This window comes from Mus musculus, chromosome 6, assembly GCF_000001635.26.
Source record: "Mus musculus strain C57BL/6J chromosome 6, GRCm38.p6 C57BL/6J".
In the NCBI taxonomy this organism is placed as follows: domain Eukaryota; kingdom Metazoa; phylum Chordata; class Mammalia; order Rodentia; family Muridae; genus Mus; species Mus musculus.
The window spans coordinates 125,578,528-125,601,604 of NC_000072.6; the positions used below are offsets into that span (position 1 = coordinate 125,578,528).

General features: G+C 50.3%; 1 protein-coding gene across 2 annotated transcripts in view; it reads left to right on the forward strand.

Moving 5' to 3' along the window:
• Vwf (Von Willebrand factor) overlaps positions 1-23,077 on the forward strand; it is a 133,732-nt gene that overhangs the window by 25,580 nt on the left and 85,075 nt on the right. For both annotated transcript variants that reach the window (NM_011708.4, XM_006505918.4), the window contains 7 exons: positions 9,890-10,106; positions 11,652-11,774; positions 12,623-12,734; positions 13,107-13,153; positions 19,955-20,091; positions 20,725-20,863; positions 22,103-22,203. In NM_011708.4, the coding sequence (NP_035838.3) occupies positions 9,890-10,106; positions 11,652-11,774; positions 12,623-12,734; positions 13,107-13,153; positions 19,955-20,091; positions 20,725-20,863; positions 22,103-22,203 (876 nt within the window). The remainder of the gene's footprint in view (positions 1-9,889; positions 10,107-11,651; positions 11,775-12,622; positions 12,735-13,106; positions 13,154-19,954; positions 20,092-20,724; positions 20,864-22,102; positions 22,204-23,077) is intronic.

Consider the following 23,077-nt stretch of genomic DNA (forward strand, 5'->3'; position numbering starts at 1 on the left):
AGCTGGTGCCAGGCACTGGAGCCAGGAGATGCTGGAAGTGCAAATTAGCTGACCTTCATTTTGTGTCCCTGCCAGAATGGTTTAGCAGAGAGCCAAAGTGAAGCCTGTGCAGACAGCAGGCGAGTGGTAGCGGTGGGGAGCACTTGCAGGCTGCCTCCCCACGCCTTCATTTAATTTGTTTTGTAGCAAGGATTGCTACCTATGTAGATCCACTCAAGAGTGGCAAGACAGTCATGGCAACCATGGCTTGTAGTTAGTGTGTTTCTCTCTCAGGGCAGCTCAGGGCAGGATGCCCAGAGCTAGGCAAGAATCCCCCGTGCTGGTAGAGTCTAGGGTGGTCCTGTCTGATTCTCTGTTGCCGTCAGGATGGAACTTGTAGCTTACAGTCTAAGAGGCCATGCAAACACCTGGCACCACAGTGACATGCCAGCAGTGGAAGGAGAAGAGACAAGACAGGAAGCTCCATCAGAGGACCGCGCTGGAGGTGTAGTGAATCTTCCTTCTCCTGTCTTCCTGGGCCGGGACAGCCAAGTGCTGTGGCTGCTCCTGGCCTCAGACAGGCAGAACATGGAATCTTCATTCCCAGTCGCCATGCCCAAGTGGAAGCTGGAAGTTGAGTCACGACTAAGAAGGGGGAGAAGACACTGGGCTGTGCTGAGTCTTTTCCTATAGCTGAGAAGCGTGGAAAACAGAGATACGTTTCTTTAGGTTGGGCTGGAGAGATGGCTCAGCGGTTAAGAGCACTGACTGCTCTTCCAGAGGTCCTGAGTTCAATTCCCAGCAACCACAAGGTGGCTCACAGCCATCTGTAATGGGATCCAATGGCTTCTTCTGGTGTGTCTGAGGACAGCTACAGTGTACTCACATAAAATAAATAAATACGTCTTTAAAAAAGAATGCTTTCTTAAAAAATTTTTCTTTAGGTCATGTGCTTTAAACATGATAGAGTTGGCCTTCTAGCCCATCCATGCTTCTAGAACCCCATGTTTGCTATACTGTCATCTAAACTTCGATGCCCAGGTCTCTTATATAAAATGGCAAGCCCACTAGTTACGGCCTGTCCATATCCTCCTGTCTACTTAATTTTATTTAGAAATTACTGTGTTACTTTAAAAAGATGATTGCATGTATTATTTGTTTTTAAATTGTATGTGTGTGTGTGTAGTAGCCTTAGAGACCTAGCGAGGACATTGGGTCTCCTGGAACTGGAATTACAGGTGGTCGTAAGTTATCATGTGGGTGCTGGGAACTGATCTAAGGCCTTCTGCAAGTGCAGTGAGTGTTCATAACTGTGGAGCCATTTCTCCAGCCCCTGTTGTTGTTTTTGTGTATAACACACACACACACACACACACACACACACACACACACACGGTGAGAGAAAGAGAGAGAGAGAGAGAGAAGAGTGAGAAGAATGATGTCTGTGTGTGTGGGCCATGTGATGTCTATGTATTGGTCATGTGATATCTATGTGTTGGTCGTGTGATGCCTATGTGTGGATCATGTGATATCTATGTGTGGGTCATGTGATGTCTGTGTGTTGGTCATATGATATCTATGTGTTGGTCATGTGATATCTCTGTGTGGGTCATGTGATGTCTATGTGTGGGTCATGTACCACAGGGCACATGTGGAGGTCTAAGGACACTTGAGGAGTCAGTTTTCTTCTTCCACCTTAATGTGGGTCCTGGGAATCAAACTCAGGTCATCAGTTTTGTGCAGCAGGTGCCCTACCCACTGAGCTAGCTCCTCTCATATGCTTTAAATGATTGCAGATTATTATACCCAATTCATGGTAAATGGTATGTAGATAATTCTCAGACTATATTGAGGGAATAACAAAAAGGAACAAAAGGTGGGTACATGTTCAGTTTGTATGTAATCATCTGCCCAGATATTTTAAAGTTTTGGTTGAATCTGTGACCACGGCATCCCTGACTCACTCTGACCAGTGGCTTGGTGACAAGTGACCAACTTCAGAGCACAGCCCAGCCTCAAGCCTGGCTATCGCACGTTTGTCCGGGGTCCCTCAGGCTGCTCAGTGTCAGGAATCCTTTTAACCCTGAACAATTAACTGAGGCTCCAATTTGTTTATTCCTGTTATAGTTCTTGCCCAATTTAACATATTGGGCATTAAAACAGGGACTTTTAAAACATTAATCAATTAAAGAAATAATAGAATTTGCCAGGTGGTGGTGGCACACATATTTAATCCCAGCACTTGGGAGGTAGAGGCACACAGATCTCTGACTTCGAAGCTGGCCTGGTCTACAGAGTGTGTTTTGGGACAGCCAGTGCTACACAGAGAAACTCTGTCTAGAATGGACATTCAAACAAACAGAAAGACAGACAAACACAGAACAAAGAAAGAGAACGCATTGCTTCTCAGGCTTATGACTCTTCCTTGATACCTTGCTTAAGGAGATTCAAGTATGAGAGAGAGTCCAGCTCATTTCTCTTAAGCCAGGGTTTTTCTTTTTTTTTTTTACTAGACAGCAGTGGAAGGAGAGGAAAAGCATAAGACCCCAGCGTTACAGAAGCATATGCACATATGTATATGTGTGTGTATATACACAAACAAATATATACACACACATATATGTGTTTGTGTGTGTGTGTGTGTGTGTGTGTAATTCTTTCCAGATCCATCGGATTTCCTGATTTACAGCTAATTCTTTACCGTATAATTCTATTATGTGATTACCACATTTTTATTATCCACTCATCTGTGCATGGACATCTAGACCAGTTCCGTTCCCTTGCTATTGCGAAGAGCTCAGCAGTGCACATGCATGTGCAAGGACTTCCATGGTAGGCTAGAGTCCACTGGGTTTATGACTTGAAGTGGCACAGCTGTGTCATATAGTAGTTCTATTGTCATTTTTTGGGAAAGCCCCCTTCACACCGACTTCCTTAATCACTGCGTTACTTATGCTCCTGTCAGCACTGCATAAGGATTCCCTTTCTCTATATCCTTACCGGCACTGTTGTTCATTTTGATGACAGCCAGTGTGAGGTAAGGGGTAAGAAAGAATCTCAGTTTCGTTTCCGTGTGCTTTTCCCTGATGGCTGAGGATGCTGAAGACTATAAAAAGTGCTTACCAGCTATCTGTGCTCCTTCATCTGCTTGTTTCATTAGCCCATAGACCATGTATGGATTCTTTAAAAAACTTAATGTTTATTTTTGACAGTACTAGGCATTACACTCAGAGCCTCATGCATGCCAGGCATGTGCTCTATCATTGAGTGACATCCCCAGCCTTATTTTATTTTTTTGTATATATGTATGTATGTGTATGTATGTTCATGTGTATATGTATGTGTAGATGTATGTGTATGCATGTGCATGTATGTATATGTATGTTCAGTGTATGTATGTGCATGTATGTGTGTATGTATGTTCATGTGTGTGTGGATGTGCATGTATGTGTGTATGTATGTGCATGTGTGTATGTTCATGTGTGTGTATGTGCATGTATGTATGTGTATGTATGTGCATGTGTGTATGTATGTGTATGTATGTGCATGTGTGCATGTGCATTCACTTGTGGATGTCAAGGGTAACCTCGGGTGTCAGTACTTGCCTTGTGCTTATTTGGGGCAGGGTCTCCTTCTTGTTGGCCACTGTGCACACTGAGGCAACTGGCCTGCAAGTTTTTGGGTTTTTCTTGGCCCTGCCTCCCATCTGGCTGTAGCAGCCCTGGACTCACAGACACATGCTATTGTTCCTGGTATATGTGGTTTCTGGGGATTCAAGCTCAGGTTCTTATGCTTGCTGTGCAAGTATTTAACCCCCTGGGCCATTGCCTCAGCCCTATTTAGTTTTTTGACACAAGATTGTGCTATGTAGCAGAGACTGGCCTCCAACTCCCTGTCTGTCTCATCCTCTCAAGTGCTCGGCGTACAGGCACGTGCCACCATACTGGGAAGACCTAGTACTTTTTTTTTTTTTTTTTTTTTTTTACTTTGTGTATTCTTATCCCAAATCTGAAAGACTAGACATATTCTTTTTCTTTGAAGGAAATACTGTGTCCGTTGAAAGTGTCTGCCAGTTTCTGAGGTTCTGTGTTCTGTCTTGCTGGGGTGTGGGAACTCCACTTGGGCAGACAAAACACAGAGTGCAAGTAATTGGCTTGCAGTGAGCGCTGACGCACTGTTCAGGGGTGAAAGAACACACAGCCTAAGATGGGGACCCCAGCCCGGGTGAGAACCGAGGCGGGCTGAAGCTGAAGCTGAAGAGGCGGGGCTCTCAAGTTTCCAGGCTTCCAGTCATAGCTGGAAATCCTCTGGCTTAGCTCGGCAGTGAGCATGTCCTGGAGTGCCTTCTGTGGGGCCTTCTGTGGGAGACTTAGGCAGTGTGGCTCTGTATGGCGAAGGCTTTCCCCACAGTGGTTCTTGATAAGAGAGACAGTCCTTGCTTGTCCATACCATTTATTTATTGTTCACTATGGAAAATGGGTGCATTCGACTTACTCAGGGTGGACCAGAGATTAAATACCTTTTGCAGGAAGAAATGTCTGGGAAGGGAAGCTTATTGGCTAAACCCTCTGGGCGGGCCCACCTAGATACCTCATACTCTGTGCTATGTGATTAGAGGTTACAATCTTCCTGGGGTGGGGGTGGGGGGTGGGGTTGTGATCCCATGCTCCAGGAAAGGAGCCCTGATCAGGAGAAGGTGAAACGCCTACCATTCTCAGATCTGAGGGTACTGGGGTTTCTGAACCCACTCGACCTTCCTAGTCTTTGGTGGTAACATAGTTCTACTTACCCCACAAGTCTCTGAAGATCTATTTTGTGAAAGATGCACAGGGTTTTGTTTTTGTTTTGTTTTGTTTTTAAAGATTTATTTATTATTATATCTAAGTACACTGTAGCTGTCTTCAGACACACCAGAAGAGGGCGTCAGATCTTATTAAGGATGATTGTGAGCCACCATGTGGTTGCTGGGATTTGAACTCATGACCTTTGGGAGAGCAGTCAGTGCTCCACCCGCTGAGCCATCTCTTCAGCCCAGATGCACAGGTTTTGCAACAACTTTATTTACACAGGTTAGAAGAGGGTCTCAGCGGTAGAAGAAGGACAGGGTTTGTATTTCATGGGAACCTTCTGTTGAAGCAGAGATGCTGTGTGAAGCATTGTGGCTGGGCTTCTCTAGGTCAGCAGCCTCTGACTGGGAGGGCCGACAGAGGCCAAGGATGACTGGCTCAGGCCTCCGGCTTGACTCTTCTGGCCTCTTGATCTGGATTCACAAATTTTCTTGACTTCGCACATGCTCACAGGAAGGTAGGGCGCATAGAGATAATCCTTAGCGCCTCAGCTCAGCATCGCTGGAACAAAATACCAAAGGAAGTCAATTTGATAAGCAGCACAGTTATTTTTGTTCATGGTTTCAGGGTTTTATGGTCATTTGGTGCCACCAGCATGGGCCTGTAAAAGTACAGTGCACCACAGTGGGAGTGTGTGGCTAAGGAGGGTGTTTGCTTTGTGGTGGCCAGGAAGCAAGAGAAGGAGCCTGGGGTGCTATCTCCCCTTTGTAGGCACATCCCCAATGACCTAACTTTCTCTTGCCAGCCCCCACTACCTAAAGGTTCTCCTACCTCCCAGAAGGCTGGGACTCTAGGCTGGGGGCAACACTTTGTTTAGTCTCCTCTTACCCTGTTTGTTTTTGTTTGTTTTTCAAGACAGGGTTTCTCTGTGTAGCCCTGCCTGTCCTGAAACTTGCCCTGTAGACCAGGCTGGCCTTGAACTCACAGAGATCCTCCTGCCTCCGCCTCCGCCTCCGCCTCCGCCTCCGCCTCCGCCTCCGCCTCCGCCTCCGCCTCCGCCTCCGCCCCCGCCCCCGCCTCCGCCTCTGCAGTGCTGGGATTAAAGCTGCTGCCTGGCTTGCCTCTAAGTCTTTACTCAGCACCCAGACCCAGCTCAGAGTATGCCTGGCTTTGGAATGCTTTCCCTGACACCTCAGCTGCAGGTTTCTTCCAGTTACAATAGGCAGCATAACTGAGAAGGCCACCCCAGGTAGGGATGAAGCCTTCAGCCTGCATGTAAACCAGCCTATGCCACACCCTAGGCCCTGGAGGCAAGTTATGCTAGTATTTATTACGGCTAGGATTGACCCAGTGTTTACATCTCTGTCCTTGGAACACATGTATGGAAACTCAGGAGACGGGTACAGAAAGGGGTAGTAGCAGTTCAAGAGCGGTGTGCCCAGCAGTTGATGAGAGAGGAGGAACTTTGGGGAAGCCTTCCTGGAGAGGTGGCTCCTGGACCGGGCCCAGAGGGCTTCAGAGAGGACATGCAGACAGGGGGAGAGGTTAGGCTTCTCCTCCCTTCAGGTTTTGAGAATTTACCCAGTGTATTTTCTTTTGCATTCATTGTGCTAAACACAGTGCCTCGATATAGTAGACATGCCAATGGAAGGAAACATGAAGGTGTTTTCAGGAAGGCATCAGCAATGCCTGGGTTGGGGATGGGAAGAGAGGGGAAGGCTGAAATCCAGTCCTGGGGCCCAGCCTCCCTGCCTTCCTATTGAGTTAAAATGTTGCCCTTTAAATTGGAATGGGGTATAGTTTGCTTTTTATATCCAGCCCCGTCTGTGTGCTGCAGATCTAGAGGCCACCCACCTAGTGTATGTATAGTATTTTAACATCTATATAATGAATGGTGTCTGCTGGGAGGCTGGGAGCACAGGTATTAAATCCACCTTGGACTTCACTCTGTCATCTCAGGCCTTTACTTGTCCTGGCTGGGCTGCCTGAGTTAGAACAGAGAAGCCTGGAAGTGGCTAAGACTGTGAGGTAAATATGCCCCTGGGTACTGCTGTGGGGTCAGAGAAGGTGGCACTGGGCAGCTGTTGAAAAGCCTGCCTAGCAACCAGACTGTGGACCAGGTTGAGGACGGGGGTGACCAGAGGAAGCCTGGAAGAGAAGATGAGGGCCCAGACTTCTTTTTGTTTCTGTGGAGGGAGAAACTATAGCCGAAGGATTTGTTCTAAGAAGGCAGCTTCTACAGAAACCTCACTCCCTTCCTGCAGTGAAATAACCCGAAAGCACCCATCTTGCTGTGGCTTTCTACAAACCAGTTAATACCTCCAGGGACCTCCCAAGAAATATGCTAGAGTCTTGTTCCCACTTTCCCTTTGGAAAGGGCTGACCTGGGCCAATGGGGGATGGGCCAGGCAGCCCTTGCCCTGGCAGGACTCCTGGCAGGGAGGATAGATGCTACTGTGTCCTGCATGGGGAAAATTTCTTGCTCCTCCTTACCATGCCAAGAGCCGGTCACACAATGACTCAGAGCGATTGCTCTTGTCTGAGAGCCCTGGGCTGGGGGTGGAGCAGCAGTAGATTTTCATGGGCTTGTGATTTTCAGGTGTTTTGTTTTCTTCTTTCTAGTTCCGAACTGTGGGTGGGAAATCAGGTAGGCAGGAACCTGAGCAGCTGGACACCCTCAGCTGTCCTCAGCAAGAGTCAGGGCTCTGTTCCCTGAGTGGCGGTTTTTATGGGCAGATAGCATTGCAGAAAGGCAACAGCCTCAGGGCCTCAGCCTCCTTCCTTGCCCTTCAACTTAAGTCCTTGCTACTTTGTCTGGGAGGATCATAGCCTTCCCAAATTAAAAAAAAAAAAAAAAAAAAAAAATCAATGAAAGCTGCCCCAGCTTACCAGGGAGCAGCCAAGATACCAGAGCTCTGATAATGTTGCCATGGTGACCATTATCCCACTATGGCCCAGGGAGCTAGAGATGGGAAAGGGGACAAGAGTGTCCTGATCTAGAGACCTGCTTGCCTTGGGAGGCAGAGGGACAGTAGAAGGGTAGACGATGACGTTGCCATGACTTCTTGGGACGAACCATTGACCTGTGTGGTTCTATTCACTGCTCACTGCGGCTCACTGCAGACTTACAGTAGGAGCTCTGACCCTCCTCCCCATTTCACACAGAGGAAGGGGTGGGAGGTAACAAGCTGAAGTTCACACAATGGCACATGCATGAGCTGAGCCTAAACTTGGGGCCTGTGAAGTTAGAGTGAGGCCAGGGCAGGCCAACCAGGCCCTGCCACTCTTTCTGATCACTGGCTCGGGAACTCCGTTTCTGTTTGGGCAGAATATTCAAGGTGGCTAATGGAAGGACTCTGGAGCTGAGACCTAACTGGCCTGAGCATCCCCCAAGGCATTCATGATGACCTATGTGGTGACAGGCATCGTGGCATCTCTACAGTAACCCATGAAGTAGCATTAAGGCTATTATCCCTATTCATTCCAGGGTACCACCAGGCAAGCTAACTATTAGTCTAAGTTTCCACGACCAGAGTGTGGCCACAGAGACATCAACTCAATGGGAGGAAACTGAAGAAGATGGAGATGGGGGTTGGGAGGCATGGTATCTGTTAGTGGCGTGGCTGACTGATTCCCCTCAGTCCACCGGCAGGTTTGTAGTTCAGTGGCCCATGCCAACAGGCAGCTGCTTTTCTAAGATGCACAGTGAGCCTACTGTGGTCATGCCACAGATGGGATGCTACTGGCCTGATTCTGACTGTGTGATCGGATAGGGCAGATCAGGTGAGACACACAGCACCAGCATAGGGCTACTGTGAGGGGGACACTGGGTCTCTAGGGCCACAGAGGGTCCATAGTGCCAGGGACGGTCTTGAGAAAGGTGGCGTGCAGGGTAGACTTCTCTTATCTCTGGGATTCCCATGGTGCCGTAAAGCAGAGGCCTGGCTCCCTGCTCTCCACGGACACGGGCTTCCTCTCAATTTCTTCTCAAGACATGTATTTCCTCTTTTTCTGTTTGCAAACACCGATTGGCTTGAGTTTACCACCCATGGCTCAGTCCTTTTTTAACATACAGCTGCTCTCATGTTCTCTTCTATCTAGCCGAAGGTTGTAAGTCCGTTCGCTAGCTGCTGACCGCATATGCAGGAAAGAAATCATGAATGAAACAAACTGTGGTTTAGTCCATAGCACTGTGTGTGTTGTGTCAAGTTGAAGACATTACTAATATACATTGCTGGTCTATGTGGCCCTAAGTGTCAAAAACGTCCCAGTGAGACCAAGCCATCCATGAAGAGAGATACCCCAGCTACAGAGACAGTTACAGTGAAACAACCAAACAAGACAAATAGAAAGCAGCCGGCAACAGGCGTTTGGGATCATTAAAACCCAGACTCTCGAGATGCTTGTGAGTAAGACACGCAGGCGTGTTTATACTAATGAATCACAGATGAAAGAACCCACGGTTCCAAACCCGTCTTGTATAATCTGGTTGAGGGTATCAACAGAGAGGAGAACCCAAAATAGGCCTTGCCTGACACAGCACCTCTTGAGAGCTTTAGTAGGCAGTTAATGTGTTATGGCTGATGGAAATTGATCTTATTGGTTCCAGCAGCCTTCTGGGGATGGTGTCAGAAAGCGTATTTCTAAGCCCCGTCCCCAGCCAACTTTCTTTAAATCTATGGGAGTGAGGTCTAGGAAATTCCACTGTATAAAACAAACCTCCTTCTGCTGGACCCTTTGTTTGGTAATGAGGAATATTAAGGTCAGGGGAGGCAGGTGGCCAGATCAGGGCGGAAGAGTGACTGCCTCCATTGCTGGAATCTGAAGGCACAGTCCATACCTGAGCTCAGGGTGCGCCTCTCTCTGCCTTTCTCTCAGGACGCGGCTTCTCACAGAGCTCAGGCTGTCCATGTCTAAGTCCCGTGGTCTAACACGTGACCTTAGTTTTGATCTACCTCAAAAGTGTGTGCTGTCTTTCCTCTGTTTGGATGTAAGCACCTGCTGGATCCTGAAGGGACAACCTCTGTTTCCCTTAGTGCCATCCTCAGAGGGACAGTAAGTGATCCTGTGCTCAAGGCCGGGACCACCCCTGGGTCATGCTGACAAAGCCTTTCCCCCTACAGGCCATGTGGGAGCAATGCCAGCTACTGAAGACGGCATCGGTGTTTGCCCGCTGCCACCCTCTGGTGGATCCCGAGTCCTTTGTGGCTCTGTGTGAGAAGATTTTGTGTACGTGTGCTACGGGGCCAGAGTGCGCATGTCCTGTACTCCTTGAGTATGCCCGAACCTGCGCCCAGGAAGGGATGGTGCTGTACGGCTGGACTGACCACAGTGCCTGTCGTAAGTTGCTGGTCTCCCCTGTGCTTGAACATACCGTTTGTCTTGGGGTGGTGGCGCTCAGGGTGCTTTGGAGCCTTGTTGTGATGTGTACTTCCCTCCAGTGCCATCAGCCAGTGTCTCCCGAGCCCTGAGTCCTGAATGGCTCCTGCCCTCTGTCACCTAGTCCTTTCAGCATTGACCTGCAGGGGAGTCCCTTCCCTCATGGACTGTGTAGTAGATGAGCAAGCCTTTCAAGGCCCTTGTCCCTACCTCTTGTTCCATGTCACACCCTTCTTGGTACCCCATGACTCCCTCAGGAAAGCCACTCCCTGGTTTCCCACAGTTGTCTCTGCTTCAGTCCAGCAGGCAGTTAGGTCTCAGTGTTCGCCTTTACAGTGTTCTTGAGTTAGAAGTGTCAGGTTATCTAAACTGCATGTGGGGTACCTTCCCCCCCCCCTCCCGGGAGACCAGAAAGGCTTCATTAAACCTTCCCTTTTATTAACTCGCCCTTCCGGCCTCCAGGCATTGTGTGTTCTGTTCCATCAATCCTGCCTTGTAATACCAATTTGGGCATCTCTAAATCTCACTGGGTCCATAGTCACTGTCACTATCTCCAAATCTCCACGATTAAATAGAGACTTCTGGTCACCTAGCAAAAGCCGTCCCTCTCACTACACTGATCAAAAATCCCTCGATGGGCAGCTGGTTGGCTATAATTAGTCAGATAATGTGGACTGGAGGAGGCAGAGCTCCTGGCTGATACTGACACTGCACATTTGAGTTTCACCGTGTGGCAAACAGCTTTGCCATCAGGGCCTGCCATCTCCGCTGTGGGGGTGTGGGAAGGTGGGGGTTAGAGCCGCCTTCTCTTTTGAATAGGGAGTGGCTGTCTTTTTAGACCTTTGAAGGTAGGATGGAGGAGATGTCTGATAGATGGTTTTAAAGAAGGAGTTGGGGGCAATTATGTCAGGAGAGGCAGGCTTTGCCCACGAGGATCTGTGTGCTCTATGTGGTGAACAGAGAGATGGTTAGGCAATAAGGCTTAAAGGCAGCCTAATAAAACGTGGAAGTAAGTCAGTATCATCCAAGTGGGCATGGATAGAGTGTGTCCCGAGCTGGGAGTGAGGTAGCATTCATCGGGAGCCAATACCAGGAAGAAGAGAGCCTTGAAGAGGAGAAAGTGAGGGTTTCGTCCTAGTTCCTAGAAGCCATTCCTTTTCAGCCCAGAATTTGGCATTACCCTGAGAAAGTCTTAGATGAAGAGGTCAGAACACCTAGAGACAAATGATGGCCAAGCTTTCTTCATGGAGAGTGGAGAACAGATAGCCTTGAGGCAGGGTGTCTGGACCGGGCATGAGTCTTAGCTAGGACCTTGCAAAACAGAAGATGCTCTTTCAGGGCAACGCTGGCTGCAGAGGGACCATGGGCTGGTGGGTTGGAGATGATCCCCGGGACCCTCTAGACAGGGTGGACAGTCAGAGCGCCAGGCTGGCTGCACTCGCAGTGTGGCTTGGAGGCTGCTGCTGGGTCCACAGCTTTGGGAGACTCCTTTGATTTGTCTTTCAGGTCCAGCTTGCCCAGCTGGCATGGAATATAAGGAGTGTGTGTCTCCTTGCCCCAGAACCTGCCAGAGCCTGTCTATCAATGAAGTGTGTCAGCAGCAATGTGTAGACGGCTGTAGCTGCCCTGGTAATGAACGTCCCTCTTCATCTACAAACCTGAGGCCCTGCCAGAGTCCCGGGCTTTGGGAAGAGAGATGAAGGCTACTTGTGTTTTACCCTCATGGATGAAATCAGAGGTCTTTTATTTAGCTTTTTGAAAGCCTTTGTACCGAGAGACCAGGATTGAACTGAGCCTTATTTTGAATTCATGTTTTCCCATTGTACTGTATTCAGAAAGCACTCTATCTAGGGAACTGTCTCGGTCCCAGAACTGACCTTGTTCAGGGAGCTCCTGGCCTAATCTGAGATGTGGTTTTGTTTTCTCAGTTAGGGTTCAGGACACCAGTCAGGGAGAAAGGTCTTACACAATATGTCCTGGATTTGCCATGTGTGCTCAGCTGGAAAGGGCTTTTCGTTAGAACCTGTATGTCCAGGAGACTGAGTGACGGTCATGAGCTGTATTCAGTTACACGGGTTAGGAAGTCCCGAGGCTCATGACGTCTCTCCTGGATGATGTTGAACAAAATGCTTGATTCGATTCAGCCCTCTAGGGCATGAACATAAATAACCCAGCAGGCTCCCACACACAGTGTCGAGTCAGTTCTTCGAGATTCCTCTGAGAAGCCCCCACCGACCCTCATGGGCTTTTCTACTGGACAACCCTGAGCAAGCTCTGTGACCCGTTGTTTCCTCTGTAGGATGAGAATCGGTATCTCCCTCCCTCATATTCCATAAGTGTCAAGAATAAACGTCACAGTGCATTGCCTTAGAGTTTTCCAGAAGAAGCGCTAAGCCTCTGGTTGCCCACGGGGCTCTACGAGGGAGGGATAAGCAAGGATCATGATGGTACTGAGATCTCTGATGCCCTTGGAACAGAGGGAGAGCTCTTGGATGAAGACCGATGTGTGCAGAGCTCCGACTGTCCTTGCGTGCACGCTGGGAAGCGGTACCCTCCTGGCACCTCCCTCTCTCAGGACTGCAACACTTGGTAACTGCAAGACCACACAGCCTGGTCTACCCAGGGGTTTGGGGAGGGGAAGCTGTGACGGGAGGGGGCAACAGCCTGTGGACCAGGAGCTGTCCTGGGTTGAGAGTAGAGGGTGGGGAGCTGGCAGGGGGATCCCTAGGTTTCCTTTTTCTCTCTTAGTTTCTTCCCCTTCAGGAGGTCTCCAAGGATCTGTTGTGGCCAAAGCCGTGTCCTGTGCCACTTTATCGCTTTAAAGACTCTTCTGGTTCCTGCTCCCTTCTTCTCTCCTATATCCTTTCTCCAGGGAGGACGGGCTATCTGTGATGAGCGTTAATTTAATTAGGTGCCCTCCTGGCAGAACCAGTGACCCGAGCATGCTCTTTTGTCCAACAGTATCTGCAGAAACAGCCTATGGATCTGCAGCAATGAGGAATGCCCAGGTAGGCTTGGGACCTTTTCTCCCTTTCTTCCCGTTCTCTGTGGAGAAGTGTGATTCCCCTCCCCTGCCCTGCTGGATAGAGAGCCCACAGCACAACAGAGAGTGACCTCTGCAACACCTCCTGACCTCAGCTCTGGCTTTGGATCTCAGCCCCGCTGTCTGCTCACAGTTGGCCATGCTAGCTCCTCTACAGCAGCTGAAGCGGGAGTAGGTGGCCCTGCCCAACTCCTGTTTGTTCTGGGGATGAAGTTGCTGAGCTGTGAGACCTGAAGGGCAGGGCTGACCAAGCAAAGAGAAGAGAACTTCTTTGGAAAGTCAAGAGGAAGGTTTCCATAAGCCTTTTGGCTTGGAGTGAGAGTATAACCTGAATTTTAAGGACACAACTAAGTTTCTGTAGCCCCAATACACTAGTTAAACAGAACAACAGTGAAGGGCGGAGGGTGGAGATTTATTCAACACTGGGAAGAGGAACAAATAAAGGAGTGTCCCCAAGCCTTCCCGGGAAGCCCTTATTGCTGTCAATCCGGTTTCTCCTAGCTGCCCTCTTCTGCGGCAGGTGCAGCCTCACCCTCCTGGATAATTGTCCTCAGCTGCCAGGGGCTCTGTCCTGGGGAGGTTGTGTTATTCCAGGAATCTGGGTAACTCAAGAAGAAAGGTTATTGCTGAGCTAGCTCTGTACCTTCCGCCAAGGTAGAGGAGACAGACACTGGGAAGGTAGAGATTGATGCCCACAGTTGACCCTGTCCTTAGCGACTTCGTGGACCCAGAGGAGGAGTCAATGATTTTTTTTTTAAAGCAAAATCTGCTTTCTAGTGATTTTATTTTTCGTGAGTTTCATTGGAATTTTCTAGAATGCTTGGTATGTTGACCACAGTATGGTTCAAATGCTGAGAGAACTAGGGTAGTAGCTACCCTTCGGGAATCGGCAGAATTGGGGCCTGCAGTATAGCCTCTGCCCTCTGCTTTTGCCTGCTTAGCCTCAGTTCTGTTTACTGCAAACCTTGCCCATTCAAAGCTCCCTCTGCCTCTCCGAAAAGACTCTGGACTTTTCCCTTCTTGTTCTCTCATGTGATGTTTTCAGTATGCTGGGGACGTGCTAAGAGTTTATCCTGCTACCTCACTGCTACAACCCGGAGACAAGCCAGTTTGTTTTCTCCTTGTAAAAGAGAAAACAGCAAGACAGGTTAAGGAATTTTCTCAAAGTCACACAGCTGCTCAGAGGCAGAGCCAGGACCACAACTCAGTGTCGGCTGGGTTTTCTACCTGTCCTTTCTCCCCTTTGCTGGCCCTAGACTTAGGTAGGTCAGAAGTGACGTGGACACCTGGACGCAGGTGGATTAGAGGCTTTAGGGTCATTTGGGATCTTATCTAACACATATCACACTGGGAAAATTCTGGAATTTGATGGAAGCTGGATCAGGAATGACCAACTAGTCTTGGTATCCTTTGGGTAATTCTAGAAGAAATCACTTTTGAAAATACTTTTTTTGAGCACAACCACACCCTAGGTAGGAGTCTGAACCCTCCAATAGCTGAGCGGGAAGCACCCAGTGCACAAGACCTGTGAGCCACAGCGGACAGAATTGGGAGCTTAGCTGGCTGTTTTCATCAGACCGACTTGGAGCCGAAGCAGTCCTAGTACCAGCGACTTCAGGAAGGGGCTTCTTTCCATCGTCCTTCCATTCATCCATCCACCCAGCCACCGCTATGCACGGAAGCCATGAAAGTCTTGTCTGGACAAAATAATCGCATGGTCTAGGGTTCAGTTGTTGAGGATTCAAGACAAGCAGCGTTCTGATGCCTGGAAGGGCAGGTAGCCAGTTGCGACTTGCGGTCTTAGGAGTAGTTCCATGATTTGCTGACAAAGCTATGAAAACTGTATCTCACTCTCAAAAACCCTACTCTGCTCCTCGCCGCACTCTGTCCACCTCCACCCATGGCTGCCAGACTTAGGTTTCTCTCTCTACAGTCTTATCACAGTCCTGTTGCCAGTGGGCTGTCTCATCTCTCATAGAATCGGGAAGAGCTACTGATGGGAAGGCTCTGAAATGGGATACGCCTAGCTCTCCAAGGAAAAACCAGAGCAGGGCTTCTGGGAAGATCCTGGAGAGGCTGTGTTGTGCATCTCAGAGGACCAGGCTTTCGTTCTGTACAAAGATGAACATGTGACACTCATCAACCCTGGTGCCACAGATCCCCAAACATAACAGGTCACCCTGAAGGCTGCCTAGAGCACAGTGCTGAGTGTGGGGACGGAGAAGGGGGAGGGGAAGGGAAGAGCTTAGGAGGGCAGCAGTCTGGTGGGATGGGGAGGGGCTGGTGACTCCCATGGATGGTGTTCTAGAAACTATCTGCTCCCTGTTTATCTTTGGGTATCCTCAGGCAAAACTGTGGCGCATTGGTCAGCTTTGTGCTACTACAACAAAATACCAGACAACGGAGCGTCAGGTTTAAGATCAGGTGGCCCCGTTCACTAGGGCCTCTGATGATGAAGACCCACAGTTGGGTACTGGGCGTGTGGGTGGTTTCCTACCCCTCTCATTCATTCACTTAGCACCTTGTACAGTGTCCACCTCCTTTGGTGCCACAACCTTCTGAGAGTGTCACTGCCAGGACCAAGCTTTTAACAACACATGGGCCTTTGGTGGACATTCAACACCTATGCAGCAGTGTGTGGTTTCTATGTAGTCTGCAGGCATCCTGTAACTCCTTCTCAACTTTTACATCCTCAACACTGCCAGGAAAACCCCGCTAGGGATCAGGAAGGCCCTGCTAGGTCAGTGCCCAGGAGCTGTGAGCATCCTGTTAGTGTGAACGTGGATTCCTCCACGCTTCCGCATGGCAGCTACTGGAGGCTGTCCTTCAGATGTGTACAGCCCTGGGTGTGCATCCTGGAGGCTGTCCTTCAGATGTGTACAGCCCTGGTTGTGCATCCTGGAGGTTGTGCATCCTGGAGGCTGTCCTTCAGATGTGTACAGCCTTGGTTGTGCATTTGATGTTCCTCATGGAAGGCTGTGGCACATAGGTTTCTAAGTGAGGAACACCTGAGTAGAGGGCTTTCCATTTGTGTTCAGAATAAAAATGGCCCCGGATGGGGGTGGAAGCATGGGCTTCAGGTGTGGGTGGTTTGGTTGGAAAGGGCACTGGCTAGCTTTCCAGCAGGGTTTCCTAATCTGTAAAACATGGTGTCCCCAGTCTGCTTTCTATTGCTGTGATAAATGTCATGACCAAAAAACAACACGGGGAGGAAGGGGTTTATTTGGCTTCTGCTGCCACATCGTCATGGGAAGTCAGGGCAGGAACTCAAGCAGAGACGGTTGTAAACATTTCTCACTGACTTGTGTGCCACGACTTCCTCAATCAGCTTTCTTATACAACCCAGGCCTACCCTCTCAGGTGTGGCACCACCCACAGGAGGCTGGGCTCTCCCATATTAGTGATTAATCAAGAAAATGACCCACAGACCAATCAGATGGAGGCAGTTTCTCAATAGAGGGTCTTGCTTCCTAGATGTCTATGTCAAGTTCTCTCTCTCTCTCTCTCTCTCTCTCTCTCTCTCTCTCTCTCTCTCTCTCTCTCTCTCTCTCTCTCTCTCCATAGCTTCATTCCATGGCTGCTGTGAGACCTTTAGAACTCCATAGCGAGTCCCCTGTCAGGATGGGCCAGTCCCATCTTTCCAGAGCAGGGAACATTAACAGTTCAGAGAGGGACTGAGACCCAGTTAAGACTTAAGCAAGTTCAGAGAGGGACTGAAACCCATGGCAGACCGGATGGAGCAGGCATGGGGCTGAGAGACTTGTGCATGCTTGTTAAGTGCTCTGTCGAAGGAGTGATACCCTACCCCCCCAACCCCCAACCTCCTGTTCAGGATAATTTGATGGATTATAATTTATCCCTGTGATTTCACCCTGAGATTCAAAGTCAGTCTGCTGTGACCCTGCAGGAAGAATGATACACAGGGTCTCCCTGGCTAACAGGCAGCTAGGGACTTCTCCCTCAGGAAAGTGGGCTTTGAGGCACTTGGACTTACCTGGGATTCTGTCCCCTGTTCCCCCAAGGCCTGGGAGTGTCCAGTGGCCTGTCCACACCCTCTCTGGGCTCTCTGGAGGTATACCAGAGTTCCTTCAGGCCGGGCACGGACTGGTCAGTAAGCAATGCATTGTGTTTCTTAGTCAGGCTTTCTTCCTTCTGTGTTGTCCTCCTGCCCCTTGGCAGGTGACCACACTGTCCAGAGAGGCTTGGTCCTGAAGTGAGTAGGCTTCTGAGATACTGTGGACCACCCCCCGCCCCCGGGGGGTAGCCTATGACGTCTGAGTTCCAAGCAGTCTTTGCCCCACTGTGGGAGGTTGAGTTGGTTTAACTTCTCTGTGTTCAGTCTCCCTCATCTGTCTGCTGGGAACGACAGTGCCCATCAGGACCCAGAGAGAGCGCAGAGAACACTATGCACATTTGGTCAGAATTACATTACTGAGTTAAAGGCCAGCGTGGGGGAGCCCAGTGTCTACCGGAGGTCTGTTTCACCTTGCTGGAGGCCTGGTCTGTTTCACCTTGCTGGAGGCCTGCGGACTGACATTTCTGTGGGGTTTGCGGTAGGAAAAGATGAAGGCTGTTGACTCAAGCAGAGCATCCTATCCAGGGCCTACGCGCTGCACACCAGAGGGTTTGTTTATAAGCAAGAAGTGTGTCCATTAGATGAGAGAGCTCCTGTTCCTCTTTTCCCCTCTTCTTCCCCCTCCTATCATCTTCTTCCCTTACCCCCCTCTTCCTCCTTCTAAAGACGGGGATCTTTACCCAGGAACAGTTTTGCTTTAACATTAGAAGGCCCATTTTGTACTCTCTTTTAGCACCTCTGGCTTTTCACCTGTCCATTCATCTCAAGTCTGGTGGCTGCCCTTTCCTGCCTGCCCGTGAATGAATTCCCTAGTCGTCTTGCTCTGGACCAAGGAGCTTGAGTCCGGCCATGCGGTTTTGGATGTTTGGTTGGATGTTTTAAGTCCCTCGGCCAGCCATTACCCGGCAGCTCACCAGTCCATTTCCCCAGGTTTCCTGTGTTTGCATCTTGGTCCCTCAATTGTACCAAGGAGATAAGCCATGCACGTATAATATTTAGACTTCTGATTGCTGAGAAAGAAAATCAGCAGGGTGAGGGCAGGAAGCCAGATCAGAGGATTAGATTCCAGCCCAGGACATTTTGCTTTCAGATAGTTGCGGTGCTTTCTCATTGACCCTGCTTTTCCCTGGGCCTTGTCGGAGAGACTGGAAGTCCAGTTCCACACTCAGATAAGACTGTTCTTGAGAGAATGGGGATGGCTGAGAGAGGAATCCCACCCATTCCACGGCTGCCAGGTCAAGGCATTTGACATAAACGACCGCATTGCTCTGTTTGTTCAACCGCGGTGACTTTAGAAAAATATCCATTTCGAAAGGCCTTCCTGTGACTTCGCTGGATTCCAGGACATTCACAATGGCTCGGGGTGACCCTTGGCCCCGTCCGTCGTGCAGCTGCTCAGCTTTCTACCAGGATTTAGTCCGCTCTTGCCCTTTTTCAGGACACGGTGTGGGAGGAGATGTGAGTGTGAGCTGGGGCCTTCCTAGTTCCTTCAAGTTCCTCAGGATGGTTTTATTCACTGGTCATCCTAGCATCCTGGAAGGGGAGCCGTTGTCCTGGGGACCAGACAGATACTTGTTAATCCCCTGGGGCTACTTGCCCTTACCCAACCTTCAAATGCTCCAAGGTAGAACCACAGCTCGATTCAAAGTTATACATTGAGCCTGGCCCAGCACTGCCTGTTACTGAGAATTTCAATAAGGTGGCAGACAGTAGGGGTTCCCTCCTTCCTGTCCTTGTCATTTTGGCAGCAGGAATGACCCTGTGGTATTTCAGGACTTCCAGGCTATGTTAGGACCCAGCATCACACAATTCCCACAGAGTGACAGTGGAGACGAGCAAAGGTGGCACAGACACTCAGCCAGAGACTGGCAAGAGAACATGATGCCTGTTTAAACCACAGTAGGTCCGTTGCGGTCTTCGAGGATGGAGTTTCCCCAAGCTGGGTAGAGACATTGGCAGAGCCTCTTCTGCATGGATATCCTCTAAGGCATAAAGTCACAACTGTGTAGGAGGGGGAGCATAGAGAGTCGCCATCTGCAGATGTATCTACCAGCTTGGGCTGGGAGCTGGCCTTGTGAAGGTCAATGCTGCCCGGCCATGCCACGTGTTGATAGCCTCCTGCCTGTGCCATGCTCCCCCTGAACTTGCCCCTGGCCCTGAACAGGTTTCCTGTTGGCTGAGCTAGGGGCAGGAATGGAGTCTTGGATTGGCACTGGGCCGGTCTCTATTGTTCTCATCTTCTGTTCTTCATGGCTCTCCTGGGGTGAGGCTGTCCCCAGGCCCCTCTGCATGCCAGTTCAATGAGAGCTGTGCTTCTAGGCAGCCTCCCTGTCCTGGTGAGCTTCCAGGCCGCCATGTGCAGCTGTCCTGGCCTTGAGCAGGGAAGTCTGGGGCCTGTGGAGGAGGCTTCAAGCGAGCAGTCAGGGGCAGAAGCTCAGCTCTGAGAGCTGCGGGTTCAAGTCCCAACTCTAGCACAGACTGAATTCAGGTCTCTAGTCATCTCCCTTAGCTGCCCTGTTTATAAAACGGGATGTTGACCTGTAACCAGCTTGAGAGTGGGAACTACCTGACCTTGAATCCTTTGACCATACTTAGCCTTGATTGTCATGGGGAAAAGGGTACCTGGGGCCTTTGGGTACCTCACCTTGCCAAGGTATAGCTTCTCCCCTCACCTCTTCTGGGTTCTTCCAGGGGAGTGTCTTGTCACAGGCCAATCGCACTTCAAGAGCTTCGACAACAGGTACTTCACCTTCAGTGGGATCTGCCAATATCTGCTGGCCCGGGACTGCGAGGATCACACTTTCTCCATTGTCATAGAGACCATGCAGGTGAGCTCGGCCAGGCTGCCTGTCAGAAGGCTGCAGAGCCTCATGGTGAGAAGGCAGTGAGTGTCCTGGGGGCTGGAGCACCTGTCTGTGCACAGAAGGGAGCCTGTCCTCTGGCCTTCAGTGACTTCATGCAAACCCAGACTGTCTGTCCCTGCTTAGCTCCTGAGAGATGGCTACTCTTTGTTATTCAGGAGGGTCACCCCCTCAGGTCTAGTCTGTGGTTCCCTAAACCTCTGCTTTTTGAAATGGAGGGCTAAGTGGGGTGGGGGACAGCAGGGTCCCCTCCTTTATGTGTGCCATGGTACTGGGTATGTACTCTCCAGCTAATGAAGCAAGGGCAGGGACATTTATAGGCCTTCTACCCTGGGGAAGCCCTGACTGTTTTGGATTATTAGGTCCATGGAATAAGAAGAGCTGAGGGCTTAGTAAAGTTTATTGTGAAAACCCATGCAAGGCTGGGACAGGGTGTAGCTAAGACTTGGGCTCAGAACCTCCTTGATGATTCTGGGCACCCCATACTCTGTGAGAAGGGAAGTGTGCTGTTGTTCAATGAGGCCCACACACTCTAGAGCTGAGGCTGCGTCCCGGCCTGATGGGGTTGTGGTAAGGTCACTCTGCATTTCCATGTCTCAGTGTGCCGATGACCCTGATGCTGTCTGCACCCGCTCGGTCAGTGTGCGGCTCTCTGCCCTGCACAACAGCCTGGTGAAACTGAAGCACGGGGGAGCAGTGGGCATCGATGGTCAGGATGTCCAGCTCCCCTTCCTGCAAGGTAAGCTCATGCCCACCTCCTCCGCACGGTACCAGCCTATGTCCCTGCCCGCCGAGGGTACCCAGTTCTTTCCTGGGAACCTGATGAAGATTTAGCTGGGACGGGTGGGGTGCTGGGTACTCTTGACTCTGGAAGAGAAGAGGCAGAGGTTGACCCAGTTGAGAGGCCAGGGTTGATAGACAAATTGTTAGCTCAAAGGATGTTACTTGGGCCAAGTGCCTCATGAGAAACACCTTCTTGCCTCGTGTCTTCACCCGTGTCACATGAACTGACTTTGGGGTGAACGACTTCCAGTCGTTACCTTTGAATCAGCTCTCAAATCTCTCTCCTCCACGACTCCTGGCCTCCTGTCGCCTGTAACCCTAACCTGGCACATAGCCGATGAGCACAGTGAATGTTCGCTGTGTTTACATGTGTGTTTATACCGAGTGTGACCCCCGGGAACTGATGTATTCCTCCAGGACAAGGTGGAAGCGCTCTCACATCTCTGCCTTTCTGCAGCAGCGGACTTTGCACATGGCGTCTTTCAGCTAGGAGGACTTCCAGTCTGGAAGCCAACAGGGGTCCAAGGCTTAGTGGTTGTCATAGACATTTTCCTTCAACTTAGGAGGAACGGGTTTATTTCCTCGGACACTTCCACCTCATAGTTTATCACTGAGCGCAGTCAAGGCAGGAACCGATGCAGGAACCTGGAGGCCGGAACTGGTGCAGGAGGAAGGCTGCTCGCTGGCTTGTTCTCCCAGGTTCCTGGCAGTTACTTTTCTTAGACCTGCCCAGGGCCACCTGCCCAGGGGTAGCACTGCCCCTCCCGTATCAATCAACAGTCAAGAGAATGTCACAGACATGCCTATGGGTCGATGGAAGCATCCTCTCTCGATTGAGGTTCCTTCCTCCCAGGTGACTCTAGTTGAAAACCAGAGAGGATTCCCTCACCGCCAGGATCTCAGGATGCTGGGGCTTTTGCTGCCCTCTGGTGCCCATAAGGGGAATTACACTTCATGGTAGCCCAGTGGCTTCTCTAGGAATTTATTTGCCTCTATCCACCCAGTTCATCCCTCCAGAGAGGTCTCCCTTACACCCCCTGCTCCCAACTCATGGACATTTATTTGATCTCCTCTCCTTGCTTGTCATTGCCATAATACTTCGAGACCTCACAAACACAACTTTGAAACCCACAACACACCAGTCACCCCTGTCACCTCCCTATCTGAACTGACGCCCTGGACTTATGGCTTCAAGGTGACCTCCGCATCCAGCACACAGTGATGGCTTCTGTACGCCTCAGCTATGCGGAGGACCTGCAGATGGACTGGGATGGCCGTGGGCGGCTACTGGTTAAGGTAGGTCCCTTTCTAAGCTACAGCCTCGCCGGAGCCTGACCCTTACAAAGTACCCCTTGTGCTATGGGCGAAATAGCTTTGTGTGGTAGGAGAAGAATTTCTTTCTCCTCACACTTTACACCCCCAGAGCAAGGAACAGGCCTCTCTGTGTGTGAGAAGCTGATGTTTGTTTTCTGGGGGCTCCCTGTTATTCCCGGGGTTACCCCCCCCCTGCGGCTTGGGTGCTGTGTTGATCTCCAGAATAGATGTCAGAGTCCCCTGTATGGCTTGCCTGCCAGTTTCTGAGCTGCAGTAAAGTCTTGGATCAGGGTGTGTCCCTGGGCACTCACTGTGGGGAGCAAGGGAGGGAAGAGCCAGATTGGGGTACCCAGCTCAAACCCAGTATCCTGCCCATATGTCTGAAGAAGGCCGTGGGGGAGGAGTCCTCCACATTCCTTACTGAGCCACTGGATGGATGCATATGTGGGTCGTGTCCTCTGGATGATTCTATAATCAGATGGGACGGTAACATGCACATTTCACTGGGCTTCCAGATCTGCTGCCTTGCAAAGTCCCTGGTAGGTAGGCAGACCAGGAACTGCCTCACTAGTGTTGCCTCATAGGGGAGACAGCCAGGGGACATGGGGAACCACCAGCAGCCCTCATCCTCAACACAATGAGGGTTAGTTCACTGGCTGGTACCCTCCTGTTGTTAGACCATGGTCCTCACTGTCGGGTGTCAGGATGTTGTTAGATTCTTAAAAATGGCTGAGGCGAGTCCCTGAGATCTTTAGTGAGATTATAGCTACTGATACTTGCCAGGCTAATGGCTAAATCAAAGCTGAGCATAGAGACATATCCCAGAGATGAGGAGGAAGGTGACAGGGGCTGGAGG